The following is a 21,648-nucleotide window of genomic DNA, read 5'->3' as shown; positions in this document are numbered from 1 at the left end:
TTTTGTTCGTTTTCTGATTTTCATGGTCTCTTCGACCTTACCTTTACAAATGGAGTCTGTTTCTGATGATAGTCAAGACATGGTAGCCCTTTAGATTAAAGTTCACAAAATGGCCGCCATGTAATTTTCGCTAACTGTGATGAGATGTAAATAAAGTTTGATTTCAAAATAATGCCTGAAGCCACTTACCTGATATTTTCAGTATTTAGTAATACAGCCATTTACTGCAAGTACAGCCCTCATTCGCTTAGGTAGAGTAGAATACAGTGATTTTATGTACTCTGGAGTAAGTGATGTCCAGATACCTTGAACGTGATCTATCAGATCCTGCTTGGTTTTTATTTCATGTAACTGTCTTTGTAGTCTGATTTTCAGAGTTCTCCATACATTTTCAATGATGTTACAGTCTGGGGACTGAGGAGGCCAATTCATTGTCTGAATGTCATTGTCACGTTTCCACTGAATTGTCTGTCTAGAAACATGGACAGGACAATTGTCCTCTTGAAATATATAGCCCCGATATGCTGGAACTTTGGCTATTACCGGCCAAAGGTTGCTGTCCAGTATATCTCTATACTTTGTAGAGTTGATATGACCATCTACATCTACATCTACATCGACAAGGGTTCCAACACCTTCAAACCAAATACACCCCAGAACATCACACTGAGACGTGGGGCATTTTTATCCCTGTACACACCAAGACACCGGGGTTTCCACTTTTCTTCATTAGTCCTCCAAACATAAACTTTCTGATCTTTTCCTACAACAACTTGAGTCTCATCTGAAAATATTACCCTAGACCAATCTCTATTTACATTCCATCTCAAATGTGTTCTGGCAAAGGCTCTTCTCTTGAACCTGTTTTGAGAGGATATGGTGGTTTTCTTCTTCACAACTCTTCTATGAAAACCATTTTCATGAAGACGCCTTTGTATTGTCCTCCTGGATAGTCTTACTTGAGATGTCTGGTTCCAAAGTGAAGATATATCCTGTAGAGACTTCCTCCTATTACACTTAACAATCTTCAATAAAGCCCTAGTATCTCTGCCAGTTGATTTTCGCTGACAATTTTCTATATTTCCTCCTTGAGAAAACTCTTCAGAAATTTACAGACAGTAAACCTATTAATTCCAGTTATTTTACCTATTTCACTTCCACTCTTGCCTTCTGAATTCAAACTTAATATGAGCTTTTTCTGATAGGCAGTAAGATCTTTCCCTCTAGGTGCCATGACACTTTGAGCAGACGTCATACTAAGCACTTGAAAGTTATTCCCCCTTTGTTTACAAAATGTAACAGGTGTTAAGTCAAATTTGTACCCCCTAAAATTTCATACCCTATAAATATTGCTAAGATGAAATAAACTTTCATTTAAAAGAACCAGCTACTGCTGGCAAGAATCACAGCGGCCATTTTGTGAACTTTAATATGGCACATGAGTGTACATTTCATCAAAATGTCAGTGGACCAGTAAAGATTTGTCTTCAGCAACCTAAGCTTGTTGTAAAAGGCAACTAACGGCCAGACCTGGATGATGCGTGTCAGCGTATTCCACGTAACTACACTTATACTCTGGATGTAAACCAAAACAAAACAAATTGGTTTGCCAGTTCCAGACTCGTTTTTCATAGGCAGTTAGATGTACAGACCCGTGCCAGTTATATTCGGACACATGGCGTAACTTCCATAGACTTACATGTTAATTTAGTGTAGCATAAATAATTTTCATGAATTTATTTTTCGTATGATCCAAGTCAAATTTTGCACATTTGTGAGGAATCTTCTTACCTACAATCACATAATTTCTGTTTAATTTTCCGTTGATTATTTATCGAATGGCAACAATTTAATCAACATATGTACATTGCCGTGAACTCCTTTAACATGGCGGCCTATGGGATTGTGCATTGTGGAACTATAGGTAAGTTAGATGCTTGATTGGCATTTTAGAAGATGATATTTGATGAACATAGAGATTTTTTCTGGGTTACATCTTCTTTTTATTCTCGAGTACAACGTTTCAGGGCTTGTTCTGGCCCCATCATCAGGTAAAACTCAGCCCAGAAACGTTGTACTCGAGAATAAAAAGAAGATGTAACCCAGAAAAAATCTCTATGTTTATAGGTAAGTTGATAAATGTGATGTCATTAGTTAAATAGTGGTCGGAAAATTGAACTGAAATAATGTGCGCAGAGCAAAGATGATTTTAAATTTGCCTGTCAAATTTTACAAAGATCTATCCTAAACCCACCTCATGAAAATTATTTATGCTACACTGAAATAACATGTACGTCTATGGAAATGACCTCAAGTGTCCGAATATAACTGGCACGGGTCTGTATTTCGGAGTGTGGCGTAAAACAACATTCAACTGTGTGTGAAGACAACACAAGGCTCTTTACCAATGTTGTTTTATTCTTAAATCAGTAACAAAACATATAAGGTGTTCAAATATATAAATATAGGTCATATAAGGCGCATCACGAGGTATAGTTACTAAGCTCTTTCACAAACTCTAATTTATATCTGAGTAATAAAACACTTATGTCCATCGGCACTGGGCAAATGACACTACACTACAAGAGTGATCACTATCCCCCATCGCCATTACATTATTACAATGACAAATAACTGATCTCATCAAAATCAGACATTTTACTTTGACACAATACCCCTCTGGGTAAAGATCAGTTTATTGTTGACAGAAATCTAAATAACAATATTAAGATAATCAAACATTAAATCTTAACGAAATGGTGCATTTGGCAATCTGATACATGATTATATGAACTGAATGAAAAATCACATATATTTGAATTCAGCCAGCGTTTCTATTATTTTTTTTGAGCGTGTAGATTGTGTAATGTTGCCGGTGAACAACCGTTTTGGTAATGCAACACCATGTACATTGTTCCCAGCATCAACAACAACATCAACAACGACAATAATAACAATATTAACATTAATAATACAAATAACGTGAACAGTGGTACTGTACAAGGCTGATACTTCGAAGAATGCTCCAACATTATTACCCTGGTTAACGGATTCAAATTGTCAGCAGAGAGGTGGGGTAGCCTAGTGGTTAAAGCGTTCGCTCGTCACGCCGAAGGCCCGGGTCGATTCTCCACATGGGCACAACGTGTGAAGCCCATTTCTGGTGTCCCCGTCGTGATGTTGCTGGAATATTGCTAAAAGCGGCGTAAAACCATACTCATTCACTCATTCTCAGCTCCCTGAGGTGTATACTAAGCTGCGCTAGAAGGTTAACGATCACATTAACATCTTCTCCTTCCGGTACCTATTCTACTACTGGTTTAAGAGGTAGATTTTCAAACAGTCATTTGCCTAAAGCGACACCACCTGAGCTGCAAATGCTTCGGTGTGGGGTAGAACTGAACCCATAGAAACTGAGGTGTCCAGCTGCCGAAAACAGTCACCCATCCAACTTCTCTCCGCAGCCAAACCGACCTTGAACTTGACCTGATTTGTTTGTTACAGGCTATCCACTCAGCGTGGTGTAACTGGCCGCGATTAAACCTGAGTTTGGTGTGTAAAGGTTGGTGATTTTTTACCTCAGCGTTTAACAAAAGTCACTTCCATTGCTCTGCGACATTGTTTCAGTATTCCAAAATACGGTGAAGACTCCAAGGTCATTACAAATTCAAAGCATGAAAAACTTTAACAGTAGGAAACGTGCAATTCCTGGGGCATATTTACAACAAGAAGAATTTCAACAGAAACGCGAATAGCACGACGTAGAGACATAGCATTTTGGCGGATGTCCAGCTGGCGCCGCTGTCTAGCCCTTCCGGAAGTGGACTCGTATCGAATGGTTTCCTGACACGATCCATTGTCTTCTCACTGGCTTCCTTGGCCCCGTCCCATTTGCCGGGCCCTGCAATTCCTGGGGCATATTTACAACAAGAAGAATTTCAACAGAAACGCGAATAGCACGACGTAGAGACATAGCATTTTGGCGGATGTCCAGCTGGCGCCGCTGTCTAGCCCTTCCGGAAGTGGCCTCGTTTCGAATGGTTTCCTTACACGATCCATTGTCTTCTCACAGGCTTCCTTGGCCCCGGCCCATTTGCCGGGCCCTTGAAGACGGTACTGGTAAGGTGTACACGGGCCAAAGTAACACTTGAATGCGAACACCGGGTCGGTTAACAGGTACCACCCTAGAAAAAAGGATGACATCGGACAAAGATTACTTCAGGAGTTTACAAAACGACGGAATTTTTATTCGTGGAGTTAATAAGCGGATTTTTGAAAACGACATATGAAGCGCTCTACTCTATTACCAAGAGTCTCATGATACACCATCACTGGGTGAAAGCATGGAAGCTTAGCACACTAAGCTGGGCCCCGTCTCGTGCAACGTCCAAGTTTAGGAAGCACACGTGATTTAACGTTTGTGACGTCATTGTTATTACCTTCATAATAGATGTGACGTCGAAAGTTATTGTTTTAACGTCACATGATACAAACAGTAACAGTGAACATTTGTAAAATTTTATTACGGCGTAGGCACTAATATTTCCTCCAGAGATACAGAGAATGTCACCAAGTGTCCAAACTAGGGAGAACCAAGTTTGGGATGCCGGGGTCCAATGGCTGCCCTCCCCGGGCGGTTCCCCATGTCCCCCTTGAAGCCAACGCAAAATTACAAATTCTCCGAAAAGTCACTGAAAACTATTTGTGTGATTTGTTACGGATTTTTCTTTTTCAGTTTTCATATGAACTTAGTTTGGCGTGAGATTTATCAGAGAGTGAGAGCGTGACATGAGTAGTAAATGAATGAGTCTCAAGCAAGGTGAGGTCAGGTGAAATTGGGTTTAACGTCGTGCTTGAGAATATTTCGCTCATATGACGACGTGCATGCGTGTGTATGTGTATGTGCGGCTGCTTGTACTAGCCCAAACTGAAGCTGGTTTTATAGTGCTAGCCCACTGAGATACCATGCCGCAGTGAAGCATGAATACCCCACTCAGACACATTATACTGACTCCGAGCCGACCAGTCCTTGTTGTACCCATTAATGCCGAGCGCCAGGCAGGGACCAAAAGTACCATATTTTAACGTCTTTTGGTATGACGCGGTCGGGGATCGAACCCGCGACCTTCCGCTCACCGGGCGGAGAGTCTCAAGCAAAATGCTTGAGTGTTGGCACGTGTGTTTATATTAAAGGGCACTATACAATACACTCATAATACAGCTTATCAGGTGTTTGAATCATGACGTGTGATGGCTGGTGGGGTAGCCTAATAGTTAAAGCGTTCGCTCGTCACGCCAAGCTCGTCATCGATTCTCCACATGAGTACTATGCGTGAAGCCCATTTCTGGTGTCCCTCGCCGTGATATTGCTGGAATATTGGGCAAAGCATCGTAAAACTGGGCCCAGCCTATAGTCTTACACACGTCGCCTCAGTATATCTTGAAACATGGCTACTTACACAGGTTTGGTTTGCAGCCAACTAATTCCGCTATTTGGTCCATGAAGTCGACGTAGTCTACTTGGATAGTGTGACGTTGGCTGTTGACGTAACGTGAACTCATCGCATCCTGTTTCTTGCGGATGTCGCTCCACATATCTTCCCTGGATGGCAGGGTTTTCAGGCCCTGAGGAGAGGAATGGCAATGACGTCACTGACCAATAAATTTCCATATTAACTGCATGGTATACAGAGTATATACTTGGAAATTGTTTGCCCCCCATAATACAAACTTATCTATAAGTTACTAGGCTGAAAAAGTTGCCAAAAGAGTTGTTTGTTGTTTAACGCCGCACTCAGCAATATTCCAGTTGTATAACGGCGGTCTGTAAATAATCGAGTCTGAACCGGACAATCCTGTGATCAACATCATGATAATCGATCTACGCAATTGGGATACGATGACATGTGTCAACCAAGTCAGCGAGCCTGACCACCCGATCCCGTTAGCCGTCTCTTACGACAAGCATGGGTTGCTGAAGATCAGTTCTAACCTGGATCTTCACGGGTACGCCGAAATACTACAAACGTAATACATGTATATGACTATGATGCAACCATTTCTTGTTTTTTTCTCATTTTCGAAAAACACATTCGAGTCAATTAACAACAATCTCTCATACTCGAATACCAAGTGTATGAGCGTTTCATCTTATGAGTTATTTTTAAAATCTTGTCGTTGTTATTATTAAAACTTTTTTATCAGTTATTTTTATCAAAATAAAATGAAGATATATGTAACACTTTTTAATGAAAATGTATAAGATATTCTTAAACTGTCAAACCCATTAACTGAATGTGCTTTTCGGTCTGTTCAGTTTAATATTCCTATTAGTGGTAGCGTATTGTTACCAAATTAGTAACGGATTTGTTAGGCCCCCAACCAAGGTCAGGCATGGTCAGGAGAAGACGTGACCACAAAACACGTGATTTGTTTTTACTTGACTTGTTGCCGTATTATCAAGGCAACTAGTCACGCAATACTGCTATATCAGATGTTCTGTGAAAATGAACCAACTGCGTGATATTTACCTTAATGACCCTCGTTGCTAGGCGACATTGAAGTTCTGATATCGGCATGACGGCACCCAGCGGTTGAATTCCGCCAATGATGGCCAGTGTATGCTTCTTTTGATCAGGTGGGTACATATACTTGAACAGTTCCACCTTATTGTCCTTTACGTCAATCACAGACTTGTCAATGAAGGGAAATCCAATTTTGTAACCCGTTGCCAAGACGATGAGGCTAATATCGTCCACAGAGGATCCATCCTTAAATTCGACTCCTGTTTTCGTGAGCCTCTTAATGTCCCCTTTGATGACGACCCTTCCTGTCGATATGTTCATTGGCAGATCGCTGCTCATGTTAGGGTGTTGGGCGTTGAACCTGTGGGTGGGCATGAGGCGGTAAAGCTTGTGATCGTACATCTTGTTAAGCTCGTTTTCCACCAAGCCAGTGGATATAGCAATTGGCATGTTCTGGTTAACCCAGTTGGTCATCCGGGTAGTTCTGGCGATGTCAAACGGAAGTCCATTGTCCATGTTTCTCGGGATAAGCCACGTACCTCGCCTGGTGCTTATAAACACCTGCAACAAAATCACCAATATAATGTCGTGTATTATCCAGCCGACACATCAAGTCTCGCTCTCTCTCTCTGTGTCTGTCTCTCTCTCTCTCTGTGTGTGTGCGTGCGTGTTATACATCTTTCTAAGATACTGCGCTCAAAGATCAAAGGCGACAAAGTACACTTTTGGTACTGACGTCTCTTCGCCATTCTCGTCAGCCCCCCTCGTTATGAAACGTACCCTTCGACGTCACGATCCAGTCATTGCCTCGTACATTCTCCTACTCCCTAACACCCAGTTTCTTGGTTTATTTCCGCGAATTTATAAAGAATGTGCAGATTTGCAAGCGTTGACCAATCAGAGGGCTTGCTTCGACTACACACCCCGTTTTGTGCGGACATATCGTCATCCATTAGTGTCAAGATCGTTTAGTTGAGGGTCAAAATCGGGTTTCAATCGACTTTCAGAAATAACAATAAAGTATTGGTAGGTGCCATGAGTGGTGCTCGATAGGCCAATCATCCATGATTATGTTTACATGAACTTTTAATCGATTGTATGCGATGGTAGCGTAGCGATCGGCAAAGCAGGCGGGTAGGGTACACCGAAATGTCCGGCCTTGTCATAATGTATTGTACTGTGAAGCATTTCGAGTCGTGTGGGGTGGGGTGGGGGGTGGTGTCATCTCACATTTTTTATATTTTTCTTAACATCTTTAATCCTTGCAAAGACACGAGGACCTGTGTGTCCACAGTCCCACAATGCATCTGTGGAATGTCACGTGACTAATCAACTTCACCTGGAGTTAATTTTCTAAACTTTCGTTGGTAGTAGAAGTGCGACTTTCACATTGTCCAATGCGGTTTACGATGTGGTTTACAGACGTAACTAAAATAATATAGAAAAGATATTGAGCGAGGAAGTTAATTTAACTGTTTTTCACTTTGTTTTCACGGCAACGCCAGCGTCGTAGGTAGGGAGGCAGACACGTCACTGGAAGAGCCCACCAGTTAGCCCTGAGCGTTTGTTAAATGACCATAATTTAGGCCACCGACACCATCGCTTTTCTGTTTGTTTTGCACGGCCTATATTAATCCGCCAGCGTGTATTACATTTGGCATCTTAGAAAAGAAATACAGTTCGCTCTAACTATATTAGTGCGTCCTCGTACTAACTATAATAGTTCAGGGCATAAGTGTACTATATAACACTATACATTGGGGTAGAGCGAACAGTATTTATAACACACATCGATGGCAGGATTAGCTCGAAACGCTCGTAAAATCACCAACAGGCATGGCCCTGACACCGATATTGGACGATCCATGGCAGCCATCTTTCAGGTAGAGCAGGAAACACGCATCGCACAATGACGTATGATAAAGCCACTTTTAGAGACAGACAATAAATAACAAAACTGGAAATATTTTCAAATGGAACATGTTCAGATGGCTGCCAACTAAATGTATGACTACATGTTAAGTTTTGAATCTATAATCGTATACCTAACACTGAGTAAAATAGTCCGAAGTTTGGAACTGCTGGATACAAATTAATTCTGAGCAATCTCTTACAACAATATCTTTTACAACTTCCAAAAAGAATAGGTAAAATACTAACTTGCTTTGAAAGCAGGATTTTATCAATCGCATTAGATTTATTTTCCTTTCAAAAGTCTTAGATGTGTAGGGCCGAAAAGAAAGAAAACAGGTTTTCCCCATTAACTATTATTAGTTATTAATTCTTGCCGGCCAGTGCCATAACTTGTTGTCCGCTTGACAACGTACACATATAGTAACTTGCTAAGACACCGGAATTGGTTAAGGAAAAGCATGTGTCATCAGTGGACAGTTTAACCGACGTATCCATACATACACTAGACGCCAAAAGAAACGTTACCCTCCTACCTTTATGAATTACTTAAAAACAATCAAGGTGAGGTGAGGTGAGGTGAGGTGAAATTGGGTTTTACGTCGTGCTTGAGAATATTTCGCTCATATGACGACGTGCATGCGTGTGTATGTGTATGTGCGGCTGCTTGTACTAGCCCAGACTAAAGCTGGTTTTATACTGCTAGCCAAAAACTATCAAAGATATGTTAGAAGGTATTAGTTTACAAGAAAGCTTAACAACACAACTTTATGCAAATCACGAAAAAAAAGTCTCAAATGCATTCATATTTAGGTGAAATGCATCTTTTTCAGCTGAATTAAATTGTCCTATTGTCGTCATAGCCGAAATAAACCAATAACAGTAATTTAGATGTCCAAAAGAAAGGTTGAAATAAAATTCTGCTTTGGGACAAAGATAAACCATTTAAAGTCACCATTTATCAACCATTAAAACAAGAAAAAACTGCTGTAGAGTGTGTAAAATTGTAAAATAATCATTCCTATGATTCCAGACTTTTAAAACATTTTCTGCAGATTTTCATTAGTGAAAACAAGTAAAACGTGTCCTTGATATTGTGAACAAATGTTTAGGAACTTCTACAATGATCTTTGTTAACATTGTTGATTGCACAGTAACATGTTTCCATTTTCTGTTTACACATAGCAATATCAATCGCCAAAACGCAGCAATATTCAAGCAGTATGTGCATCCATTTTACATGTAGAATGATTCTATAGGGTATAAAGAGAGCCTAGAAAAGATGATATGATACACAAGTACAAGAAATATGCCACGAATAACAGCTGAAGAGAGAGAACGAGCCATTGGGATGGTGCAGATGGGGTCGACATACAATGCTGTTGCCACCGTATCACGGTTATAAGACTTACTCGGGGCTTCAGACAGACTGGAGTCACCGTAGACAGACCAAGAAGTGGACGTCCACGCATCACAACGCCAGTACCTCTGTCATTAAGGAAGGAGGGTAACGTTTCTTTTGGCCTTTAGGGTACTTACGTACAAGGGAACCTTATGAAGCACAAGGCCGCCTCCGTGGTGTAGTGGTTAGAGCGTCCGCCCGGAGAGCGGAAGGTCGCGGGTTCGATCCCCGACCGCGTCATACCAAAAGACGTTAAAATATGGTACTTGTTGGTCCCTGCCTGGCGCTCGGCATTAATGGGTACAACAAGGACTGGTCGGCTCGGAGTCAGTATAATGTGTCTGAGTGGGGTATTCATGCTTCACTGCGGCATGATATCTCGGTGAGCTAGCACTATAAAACCAGCTAAAGTCTGGGCTAGTACAAGCAGCCGCACATACATATACACACACATGCACGTCGTCATATGAGAGAAATATTCTCAAGCACGACGTTAAACCCAGTTTCACCTCACCTCACCTATGAAGCACAATTACGTAACCTTACAGTCCGAATTCACTGACATCTTTAAGTGGCATTTGTGATGAAGCTGTTGTGATGAAGAGGAACACTTTTTATGGAGAGACAACTTCTGTATATGTAGATCAAGCGTTATCAAGCACATGATGAACTACACCGAAATGTCGCATCTATTGTAATGAAGATGTTGTCTATTCATAAAAAGTGTTCCTCTTCGGCATTTCACTGTCCGTCGATAAATCTAACTATTATTGGTCACCTTGTTGGCCACACGAGACAATTCATTTGCTGTGTCGACTCCCGAGTTTCCAATTCCGATGACCACCGCATTTTTGTCCTCCCAACCTTTCGCATGCTTGAAGTCTTGTGAGTGCATGACCTTTCCTTTAAAGACATCCTGTCCTGGGAACTCGGGTATGTTTTTCTTGGCATGGTGCCCAGTACACACCAGAACCCCGTCAAACTGCACCTGCTCTTCACTTCCGGTTTTATGATCAACAATTTTCACATCCCATCTTCCTGTTGACTCGAAGTCGCTGGCCTGCTTGACCAACATGGCTTCCTTGTTGTACTGTATGTAGTTTTGGAGGCCGAAGTTCGTCTTGTAACTCCTCAGGTACTCCATAACCTGCAACAAGTTTAGAAGAACCATGTTTCACGACCTTGTGGGTATTTTCTGTACAGATCTGGACGTTGTAATTATTTGTTTGTTTGACAGCAAAAGCAATTTTCCAACGATATAGCGGCGGTGTGTAGAAATCGAGTCTGGACCAGACAATCCAGTGATTAACATCATGAGCATCGATCTACACAATTGGGATATGTCTCAACCAAGTCAGTGAGCCTGACCACCCGATCCCGTTAGTCGCCAATTACGACAAGCATGGGCTGTTGAAGACGTGACGCCATTAGCATCGACGTTGTAATTAGTGCTAATTGGGGATAAAGGTCTATGTGCGTGATATTCTATATTTAGCTCTTTGACCTAGCATTTCGTGTCTTCTATTGCATAACCCCGAATATGCACTATTGCCCTCTATGTACAGCGGTGTTCCACATATATTACGTCCGAATACCATAGAGTCTTGACCAGACAATCCAGTGATTAACATCATGAGCATTGGTGCAATCAACTGGGGTACAATAAAAATGCATAAATAGTAGGCGAACGTAACCCCCCTTCCACGACCTCTGTATAATATATTTTTCAGCACTATTTAATTTATTCATTATTCAGCAATATTTTATCAATATTCATTCTTTAATGAAAATGACATTTTCAATATGTTCGCCATGTGATGTTTATGTAAAAAATTTTGGTAGGGAAATTATTGCTTGGGTGGTCTATACAAAGTTTCACCTTGATTTTCCAGGAGGGTTAAAATGTAATGGTGTTATGAAAGACGGACAACGCATTGCTATCAAAGCTCTCTGTGAGGTCAGATGATAGCTCAAGGTCTGATAACAGATACCGTAAATCCTTGATTAGACGATTGTCTTGAACTGACGCCGGGTAAAAACCTCTAAACATAGATGTTCTCATATGCATAGACTAACATGAAGTCCAATAAATAGAATTATATAAATGTTATATAAACATATCTACATATTAGTAAATAACTTAAAACCATGGTAAATTTCAGACAATTTTGAATGGTTATATTATTCCTGACTTGAATAGGACCAAACTTGTATATAGATATATTCTCTACTTTATGTACTCAACAAAGAGATTTTGAAACGAAAACGAACAAAAGTTATCATAAAACATCTTCATACTTATGGAAATTAAAAATGCTTAACGGAATAAAAATGCTTACGCCTACCTCCAAAAGACGCGGGGCGGTGGGTTAGCCTAGTGGTTAAGCGTTCGCTCGTCACGCCGAGAACCCGGGTTCGATTCCCCACAAGGGTACAATATGTGAAACTAATTTTTGGTGTCCCCCGCCGTGATATTGCTGGAATATTTCTGGAATAGAAGCTGCATAAAAGTGAACTCACTCACTCAAACAACGCAGGGTGTAAAATGTCTCTGAAATATCATCACGTTTTTTAAAGTATATACGGTATGCCAATCGGAGTCTGTTGACTTGCATAGACGCAGTGGGGTGACTATAGGGGGCACAGGACCAGAGTCCTTCAGCAAGCTCGTGACGATAGCGACTTGTCAGCAATCTGTAGATATGTCAAGGTCGTATGGGGAAGAATATGTCACAGTGACATTTACTATATCCTTCATAACTGTGTTACACTTGCATTTTCGTGATTGGCTGAGTGAGCAAGTTTAGATTTACGCCGCTTTTAGCAGTATTCCAGCAATATCACCAAACATGGGCTTCACATAATGTACGCATGTCGGGTTATTGGTTGAGAGATTATGATATGAAAAGACGTTGAGGTGCACAAGAACACAGGTCTCACAGTTTATTTTATGATAGATTTGACAATGAATTGAACATATCTTAAGTTGGCTATACTATATCCAAAAATGACAATATTATACTATAGAGACAATATTACTTGAGATCAGGCTTTTAATTTATTTTTTTTAAATTGAAAATATAAAGCTTATAGACATCTGAGACATGTTTCATTTGAAAATCAGTAAATATGTTTTGTTACGTACAAATTCACATTTCCAATAAAGTAGGGGTCTTGTATTTGCAAATTCATTTCTTACTCCAGTTTCCACAGAACAAATTCATGTTTACACAAAAATACCTGATTTAGAGATTGACTAATATTTTTTTCACACAGTTGCAGGGATGAGAGATTGGTAAATAGAAATAAATTAATTTTAATAACATTTTTATACGTTTTCAATTTCAATTAGGTACCTGGCTTTATTCTTTTGCATTCGGAACTCCTAATTACATTCGTTTTTCGGATAAGTGAAATCAGATAAATGAATGCTTCGCAAACCAAACACTCACTTAATACGTACTGTTCTAAACTGGTTATAGCGACCCTCCAGCCTGAGCGTAATTTACAGGTTTGTCTTAAGTTCATCTTTTTCATTCTAGTTTTGAAATACACCTCGTCAAAGCCGTAATGATACAGGTTTTTTGACTGAAATAAATAAATAAATAAATAAATAAATAAATAAATAAATAAATAAATAAATAAATAAATAAATAAATAAATAAATAAATAAATAAATAAATAAATAAATAAATAAATAAATAAATAAATAAATAAACCAAACATTCGCTTAATACACAATGATCTAACTAAACAGGTTATGGTTTCCCTTAAATTCAACTTTTTTTCCCGTAACAAAGCGGTGGTGCTACAGATTTTTTTGCTAAAATAATAATAATAATGCTAATAACAAAAAAACACACCAACCAAGCATTCACTGATACACAATGACCTCAACTGGCTGCACATACCTGAGAGTTATGAGTAAAGTTTGGGTATTCGGCTGGCATAGGGTAATTGCTGTAGGACATCATCTCCTTGCTGGTGTTAATGATGGTGCTCTTCATAACTGTGCCTTGATCATCACGAATCTGCTCCTGGTAATTCCACAGTCCCCCTTCATCGTCTGTGCGTTCCAGACAAACAGGCTCCAGACCTTCATCCAAGCAAGCTTTAATCGCCGATAAGCCGCTAGCACCGCAACCGATCACCAATATCTTCTTCATTTTCACAATTAATATATACGGCCGATCGCTAGATGCTCAAGCTGAAGGTGGTGCAGTTATCTGAATAGGACGGGGACGCTCGTGTGCGTGCTTTTATACCGGATAAGCACTGAGACATGCACCTCCATGTCAGTCTATATTTAGCCAATCGCCTATCTCGTCACCACCCAGTTGTAGAAGCATGAAACTCAATGTTTTTGGTTTGTTGTTTAAAGCCACACTCAACGATAGTCCAGACACTGCCTGCAAAGGATAGACTGGATCAGACAATCCAGTGATTGTAATCATGAGCATCGATCAAATTGGATACGATGCATGCATCAACCGAACCTAACCACCCGATCCCGTTAATCGCTTCTTATCACAATCGTGGCTGCTATGGACCAAATCTATCACTGATCCTCACTGTGAAAGGGGCAACTTAAACAAACAAACCAACGAACAAACAAACAAATAAACCAGCTCCAACTGTAATATCTTGACATTTGTACAATGGTAAAGAAATGAAGCCGAATAAGGGGCCCATCCTGCGGGCTCAAGAAACTACACATCCGTTAATTCGATTGGGATTAAAGTTTCCCGTATCCTTCTCTGGATTTTGACGTAGAGATGTATCCATTGGAATAGAATCTGTGAATGAATTCAATGGTTCCCCCCGAGTGACCTTATAGCACTCTGTTAAGATGCATAGCTTCTGGACTATTTCACCATTGTGAACAAGGAGTTATGGAAATCTGTCATCTATTGTCCATTGTTGTCACTTCTTCTGTCCATTGTTGTCACTTCTTCTGTCCAATGTTGTCTCTTCTTCTGACGATTGTTGTCACTTCGTCTGTCCATTGTTGTCTCCTCTTCTGTCCATTGTCACTTCTTCTGTCCATTGTTGTCTCTTCTTCTGACGATTGTTGTGTCTTCTTCTGTCCATTGTCTCTTCTTCTGACGATTGTTGTCTCCTCTTCTGTCCATTGTTGTCTCTTCTTCTGTCCATTGTTGTCACTTCTTCTGACCATTGTTGTCTCTTCTTCTGACGATTGTTGTCACTTCTTCTGTCCATTGTTGTCTCTTCTTCTGTCCATTGTTGTCACTTCTTCTGTCCATTGTTGTCTCTTCTTCTGACCATTGTTGTCTCTTCTTCTGTCCATTGTTGTCTCTTCTTCTGTCCATTGTTGTCACTTCTTCTGTCCATTGTTGTCTCTTCTTCTGACCATTGTTGTCACTTCTTCTGACCATTGTTGTCACTTCTTCTGACCATTGTTGTCACTTCTTCTGACCATTGTTGTCACTTCTTCTGACCATTGTTGCATCTCTTCTTCTGTCTCTTCTTCTGTCCATTGTTGTCTCTTCTTCTGTCCATTGTCTCTTCGTCTGTCCATTGTTGTCTCTTCTTCTGTCCATTGTTGTCTCTTCTTCTGTCCATTGTTGTCTCTTCTTCTGTCCATTGTTGTCTCTTCTTCTGTCTATTGTTGTCTCTTCTTCTGGCCATTGTTGTCACTTCTTCTGTCCATTGTTGTCTTTCCCGTCCATTGTTGTCACTTCTTCTGGCCATTGTTGTCAGTCTAAGTAAAATTAGGCTCAGCATTATTCGTTACACTGCTGAATAATCAAGTCTAACTGAGTCTAACAAAACCTTGAGGAAGGTCGACCTAGTCAGTCTGGTATTCCGAATGCTTGTGTGAGGACTACAAATATGATGTGCCTGCTCGTAGGAGACGCCCTGACGTTGTTCTGGAGCTCCGCCCACATCCTTATCCATGTCTGAACCTGGAGCTCCGCCCACATCCTCATCCATGTCTGGACCTGGAGCTCCGCCCACATCCTCATCCATGTCTGGACCTGGAGCTCCGCCCACATCCTCATCCATGTCTGGACCTGGGCACATCCGGTCTGGACCTGGGCTCCGCCCACATCCTCATCCATGCTCCGCTCCGCCCACATCCTCATCCATGTCTGGACCTGGGCTCCGCCCACCTCATCCATGTCTGGACCTGGAGCTCCGCCCACATCCTCATCCATGTCTGGACCTGGAGCTCCGCCCACATCCTCATCCATGTCTGGACCTGGAGCTCCGCCCACATCCTCATCCATGTCTGGACCTGGAGCTCCGCCCACATCCTCATCCATGTCTGGACCTGGAGCTCCGCCCACATCCTCATCCATGTCTGGACCTGGAGCTCCGCCCACATCCTCATCCATGTCTGGACCTGGAGCTCCGCCCACATCCTCATCCATGTCTGGACCTGGAGCTCCGCCCACATCCTCATCCATGTCTGGACCTGGAGCTCCGCCCACATCCTCATCCATGTCTGGACCTGGAGCTCCGCCCACATCCTCATCCATGTCTGGACCTGGAGCTCCGCCCACATCCTCATCCATGCCTTGACCTGGAGCTCCGCCCACATCCTCATCCATGTCTGGCCCTGGAACTCCGCTCATTGCTCTGCTTGTGATGTCGGAGTGTGTATACCGCTGTTTAGTCACGGCTCATGTATGTGCTGCCGTGGGTAGTATACACCTGCTTGCTGGACTTGTATTTCCGATTTTAGATTCGGAATCACTGCTCAACCTATTTCTGTTAGCAGTTCTATTTGTTTATTGTACTGTTAACCACCTTTGGGGCGGTGGGGTAGCCTACTGGTTAAAGCGTTAGCTCGTCACGCCGAAGACCCGGGTTCGAATCCCCACATGGGCACAATGTGTGAAGCCCATTTCTGGTGTCCCCCTCCGTGATGTTGCTGGAATATTGCTAAAATCGGCGTAAAACCAAACTCAGTCAGTCAGTTAACCAACTTAAAATGTTTGAGCTTAGCCTGTTCTTCGTTTTTATTTTGAGCCATTTCGACATGTAAGCGTTTACAATGGTACAACATATGTTTATCCAGCCTCATGTAAGAATGTCGAGTTTTGATTGGTTCACGTGACTCTGATAAAATACCATGTACACCCGTCACGATCCGCGAGCAGGGAGTACAAAAGTCATATCATCCCGCCACGCCTCGGTGACCACGCGAAGTGAGAAAAGCGTGCATAGCCTTTAGTACCGTGCGCTGCATTGAGGTCAATCGATCAGCTGTTGTCAACATGGCAGCACGGAAACGTGTTGCCACAACTGAGAATGAAATTGATGCGTATTGTTTTCTTTTGATTTAGTAAAAACATTCGGCTAGATAAATGCGTTATCACATCGTGTCTCGGGAAATATGGGGTTTTATCAGTCCCTCGTAATGTTGTATTCCCCGAGCCGGAGGATAAAACCCCGTATTTCCCTCGACACGATGTGATAACTTATAATATGTGTTCGTGATTGTTTAAGGTTCAAATTCTCAGCTTAGAGCCAGAATACTAAATTTGTAGCTGGGATCATCACTTCTCCGCGATCATAATCAAAATAAGCCCTGGATCCTGGCACAGCAAAGAGATGAAACTGAGCATGTCCAGTTGTCACACAACACCACCGTTTGAGAGCAAATACGGTAAATGAACTGACCATTTAATTGGTAATGTTGAACTGCCATATCTTTCACAATACAAACTCAACCAATTTGTTTTCAAATGTCTCAGTAACCTCTCTCCAAAGTATCTATCTGACCTGATCACCAGATATCAGCCCAACCGAAGACTCCGATCTGATAATCTTGCTCTTCTTGTTGTCCCACACTTTACGTCCAGTACAAGGTTTGGGAATCGATCATTTCAGGTGGCGGGACCCACTCTCTGGAATCAACTTCCACTGGAGTTAAGGACAATTAACAACCTGAAGATTTTCAAATCTAAACTGAAGACATACCTTTTAAGAAAACATACAGTGTCTAACTTTTCATTCTTTAGTTGTTCGGAGATCGCTACTGAGCAGTACTTTTGGACTGGAAACGTTTTTATGATGATGATGATGATGATGATGATGATGATGATGATAGACATGGCTCCAGATAATATTATAACTACTGAGTATTATCTCACATTTTGTGAACACTTTGAGTACAATGGATATTGACACGGACCAAGGTTTACTTTTCGACAACGGTCAGTTCGACACAATGGCGTTTTACTGAACTTCTGTTTGAAACCCCCGTTTCAGGTGACTGCAGACCTGTATCCGTCCTTGAGGTGTGAGGAGTGTGTCAGGTATCGGGTTGCCACACGTCAGTGTTACAGCCCCACTTGCACCAAGCTGCACGTTGTCCTTCATTTCTTTAATTTACTGGGGGCGGTGGGGTAGCCTAGTGGTTAAAGCGTTGGCTCGTCACGCCGAAGACCCGGGTTCGAATCCCCACATGGGTACAATGTGTGAAGCCCATTTTAGGTGTCCCCCGCCGTGATGTTGCTGAAATATTGCTAAAAGCGGCGTAAAACTAAAACAGTCAGTCAGTCTTTAATTTCCTGCAGTAGAGTTACTATGATACTAGCAGAAGACATAAGCAAGAATAATTGGGTTATGGTGACTTACTGTTCTCATTGTCTGCACTTATCTTGATAGAAACAAACAACTTATAAATTAAAAAGGTGCCCAAGTCAGAAGGGAGATTCCTGAATATCTAGACTTGCTTCATTTAGGGCTTTAGCATTGCAGAAGGGACTGGGCACAGGGGAACATAATGCGGAAAAAGACAAAGAGGACATATGAAACGGGATTCAAACATCATACCCATTTGGGGAATCGAACCCGGGTCTTCAGGATGACGAATGAACGCATTAACCACTAGGCTACTCTACCGCTTAGCTAGAGCTCTGCACAGGGATGTTTGTGATCAGTTCCAGCATTGTGCTTGATAATCTCTGTTTGTTCGATTGTTTGTGTGACGTCTCTCTCAGCTACACTCCAGTTATTGCACAGGAATGTTTGTGATCAGTTCCAGCATTGTGCTTGATAATGTCTGTTTGTTCGATTGTTTGTTTGACGTCTCTCTCAGCTACACTCCAGTTATTGCACAGGAATGTTTGTGATCAGTTCCAGCATTGTGCTTGATAATCTTTGTTTGTTCGATTGTTTGTTTGACGTCTCTCTCAGCTACACTCCAGTTATTGCACAGGAATGTTTGTGATCAGTTCCAGCATTGTGCTTGATAATGTCTGTTTGTTCGATTGTTTGTTTGACGTCTCTCTCAGCTACACTCCAGTTATTGCACAGGAATGTTTGTGATCAGTTCCAGCATTGTGCTTGATAATCTTTGTTTGTTCGATTGTTTGTTTGACGTCTCTCTCAGCTACACTCCAGTTACACAGGGATGCACAGGGATGTTTGTGATCAGTTCCAGCATTGTGCTTGATAATCTTTGTTTGTTCGATTGTTTGTGCGACGTCTCTCTCAACGCTCCAGTTATTGCACAGGGATGTTTGTGATCAGTTCCAGCATTGTGCTTGATAATGTCTGTTTGTTCGATTGTTTGTTTGACGTCTCTCTCAGCTACACTCCAGTTATTGCACAGGGATGTTTGTGATCAGTTCCAGCATTGTGCTTGATAATCTTTGTTTTTTCGATTGTTTGTGTGACGTCTCTCTCAGCTACGCTTCAGTTATTTCACTGCAGCCTGTAACTAATCGGGACAATCCAAAAATTGACAATGTGAGCATCAATCCTCGCAGCTGGCAGCTGCATCAAGCAGGTCAGACAACCTGTCCACCGAATGTTTTTAATAGTCGCGATTTGCGTCAAGTGAACAATTCACTAGCCTTTGCATGTGTTTTGGACGATGCCGCCGGTGGCGCAGGATACGATCACATTTTCGGTGACACCTGGAATCATCCGTATCTTGATCGTGACTAAACACATGCTATTGATAGCGTCTGGATTGTAGATTAGATCCTGCTTTTAACTGGGCTTTCTTATGGCTGTGGATCCCGCCCTTCCATGATTATATTAAAGTGAGTGAGTTTGGTTAAACGCCATTTTTAGCACTTTTCAAACAATATCACGGCGGGGGACACCAGAAATGGGGTTCACACATTGTACCCATGTGGGGAATCGAACCCGGGTCTTCGGCGTGACGAGCGAACGCTTTAACCACTAGGCTACCCCATCACCCCGTAATTTACGACATTCGTACCCTTACGACTGCCTTGTGGACATGTGGTACGTCTATGTACGTCTGGGCCCCGTTGCAAACAGCGATCATAACGTTACGACTATCGTAAGCCTATATTAAGACCACCTTAGCTCTATGGCAGCTCTGCTTAACGGTGCCCAGGGCCCCGTTCCTCAAAGTAATCGTAGCGCTAAGGTGATCGTAACTCCCATGCTTAACACAGATGCATAGTCAGCGGGGACATCAATGAGAACATTTCTAAAAGGTGAGACGAGCCGAGGTTAAGTAGTGAGTGAGTGCGTTTAGTTTTACGCCGCACTCAGCAATGTTCCAGCTATATGGCGGCGGTCTGTAAATAATCGAGTCTGGACCAGAGAGTCCAGTGATCAACAGCATGAGCATCAATCTACGTAATTGGGATACGATGACATGTGTCAACCAAGTCAGCGAGCATGACCACCGATCCCGTTAGTCGCCTCTTATGACAAGCATGGGTTACTGAAGATCAATTCTAATCCGGATCTTCACGGAAGGCTAGGTAAGCTAATGTTTAACCATCATTTAGATTTTTGCACATTTACTGCGACACAAATGCACGTTTGCTTGAATCTGCTTTTTATAGCAGGGATTGAGTCGTCCGGGGTGGTAGAGTAGTCTAGAGGTTAAAGCGTTCGCTCGTCACGCCGAAGACCCGAGTTCGATTCTCCACATTGGTAAATTGTGTGAAGCTCATTTCTGGTGTCCTCCGCCGTGATTTTGCTGGAATATTGCTAAAAGCGGCATAAAACTAAACTCACTCTGGTGATTGTTTGATCAATCTAAAGGTCCTGGCTCTACTCGCCCTGGATAATCAGCGACGGTGCCGGCACGAAGCGGTCAGGTGTTATCGTCTTGGAGGTTGTAATTCTTGCCTACATTCCATGTGATTAATTCATTTTCTGTTTTATCAAAGACCACCTAAAGTTTAATTATTGTATGCAATTTAATTGAAAAAAGATTACATTGAAAACCCGTTAATCCGGACGGTGATTAAAATGGTGAAGTAAGGTAAAACCGGATCAACGAGGAAGTAATATCCGCAGAAACTGCCAACAGTAGGTCTGTGGTTGTTTTGGGACATCGGTATCCATGCCGGCGAGATTAGAGTCATCCGAATATCATACTGTCGTCATTTACCGAGACCTCACACAGCGAGAGGGCGCCACTGACGGTGTTTTTATTCAATCTGATCTGTAAGTACCGGCCGTTGATGGGCTTCTGACAAGTCAAAGTCACCACTTGCCCTTGACCCACGGAATTTGCGTAAGTGGTACAAAGGTGAGGGGTCACGTCGGCGCAGATAGACGGGAAATTTTTGTATACCGCCACGGTGATATTGCGAAGCCACACATCTAATAGATAGACAATGAAAAGATAAAATATGTAAATGAAAACATGAATGAAGTATATTACAACAAATATTAACCATTCACAAAAGGCGGATTCAATCAACATTGCCCAAGCTCGACTTCTGATTCAATTTGATATTTGATGCTGACAGATTCCTTACATAAACTTCATCATAATACCCGTGTTACTATGTCGTCCATTATAGAGTTGTGTCCGTTTTCAGTGGCAGGATTCAC

The 21,648-nt window shown here is 41.9% G+C and overlaps 1 protein-coding gene across 1 annotated transcript; it reads right to left on the bottom strand.

The window, feature by feature from the left end:
- Nucleotides 1-2,398: 2,398 nt before the first annotated feature.
- LOC124259991 (flavin-containing monooxygenase 5-like) lies at nt 2,399-14,105 on the bottom strand. The gene is made up of 5 exons (XM_046694220.1): nt 13,749-14,105; nt 10,616-10,984; nt 6,531-7,085; nt 5,460-5,625; nt 2,399-4,184 (listed from the first exon to the last, which is right to left on the bottom strand). The coding sequence occupies exons 1-5, from the start codon at nt 14,001-14,003 to the stop codon at nt 3,922-3,924; spliced, it is 1,608 nt and encodes a 535-aa protein (XP_046550176.1). The 5' UTR covers nt 14,004-14,105; the 3' UTR covers nt 2,399-3,921.
- Between the last annotated feature and the right edge of the window lie 7,543 nt (nt 14,106-21,648).

Source organism: Haliotis rubra, unplaced genomic scaffold (genome assembly GCF_003918875.1).
Source record: "Haliotis rubra isolate DU_JTF1 unplaced genomic scaffold, ASM391887v1 Scf746, whole genome shotgun sequence".
Taxonomy (NCBI): domain Eukaryota; kingdom Metazoa; phylum Mollusca; class Gastropoda; order Lepetellida; family Haliotidae; genus Haliotis; species Haliotis rubra.
Note: the sequence above shows the minus strand (reverse complement) of the source record. Positions and strands in the feature narration are given on the sequence as shown.

Bases quoted from the DNA above. Each gene is read 5' to 3' on its own strand.
- LOC124259991 (XM_046694220.1), bottom strand. From the start codon at position 14,003: ATGAAGAAGATATTGGTGATCGGTTGCGGTGCTAGCGGCTTATCGGCG. The intron at 5,626-6,530 runs GTAAATATCACG...TCCTCTCCTCAG, and splicing joins TAGCAACGAGGGTCATTAAG to GGCCTGAAAACCCTGCCATC. The intron at 4,185-5,459 runs GTAAGTAGCCAT...CCTTTTTTCTAG, and splicing joins TGGCTGCAAACCAAACCTGT to GGTGGTACCTGTTAACCGAC.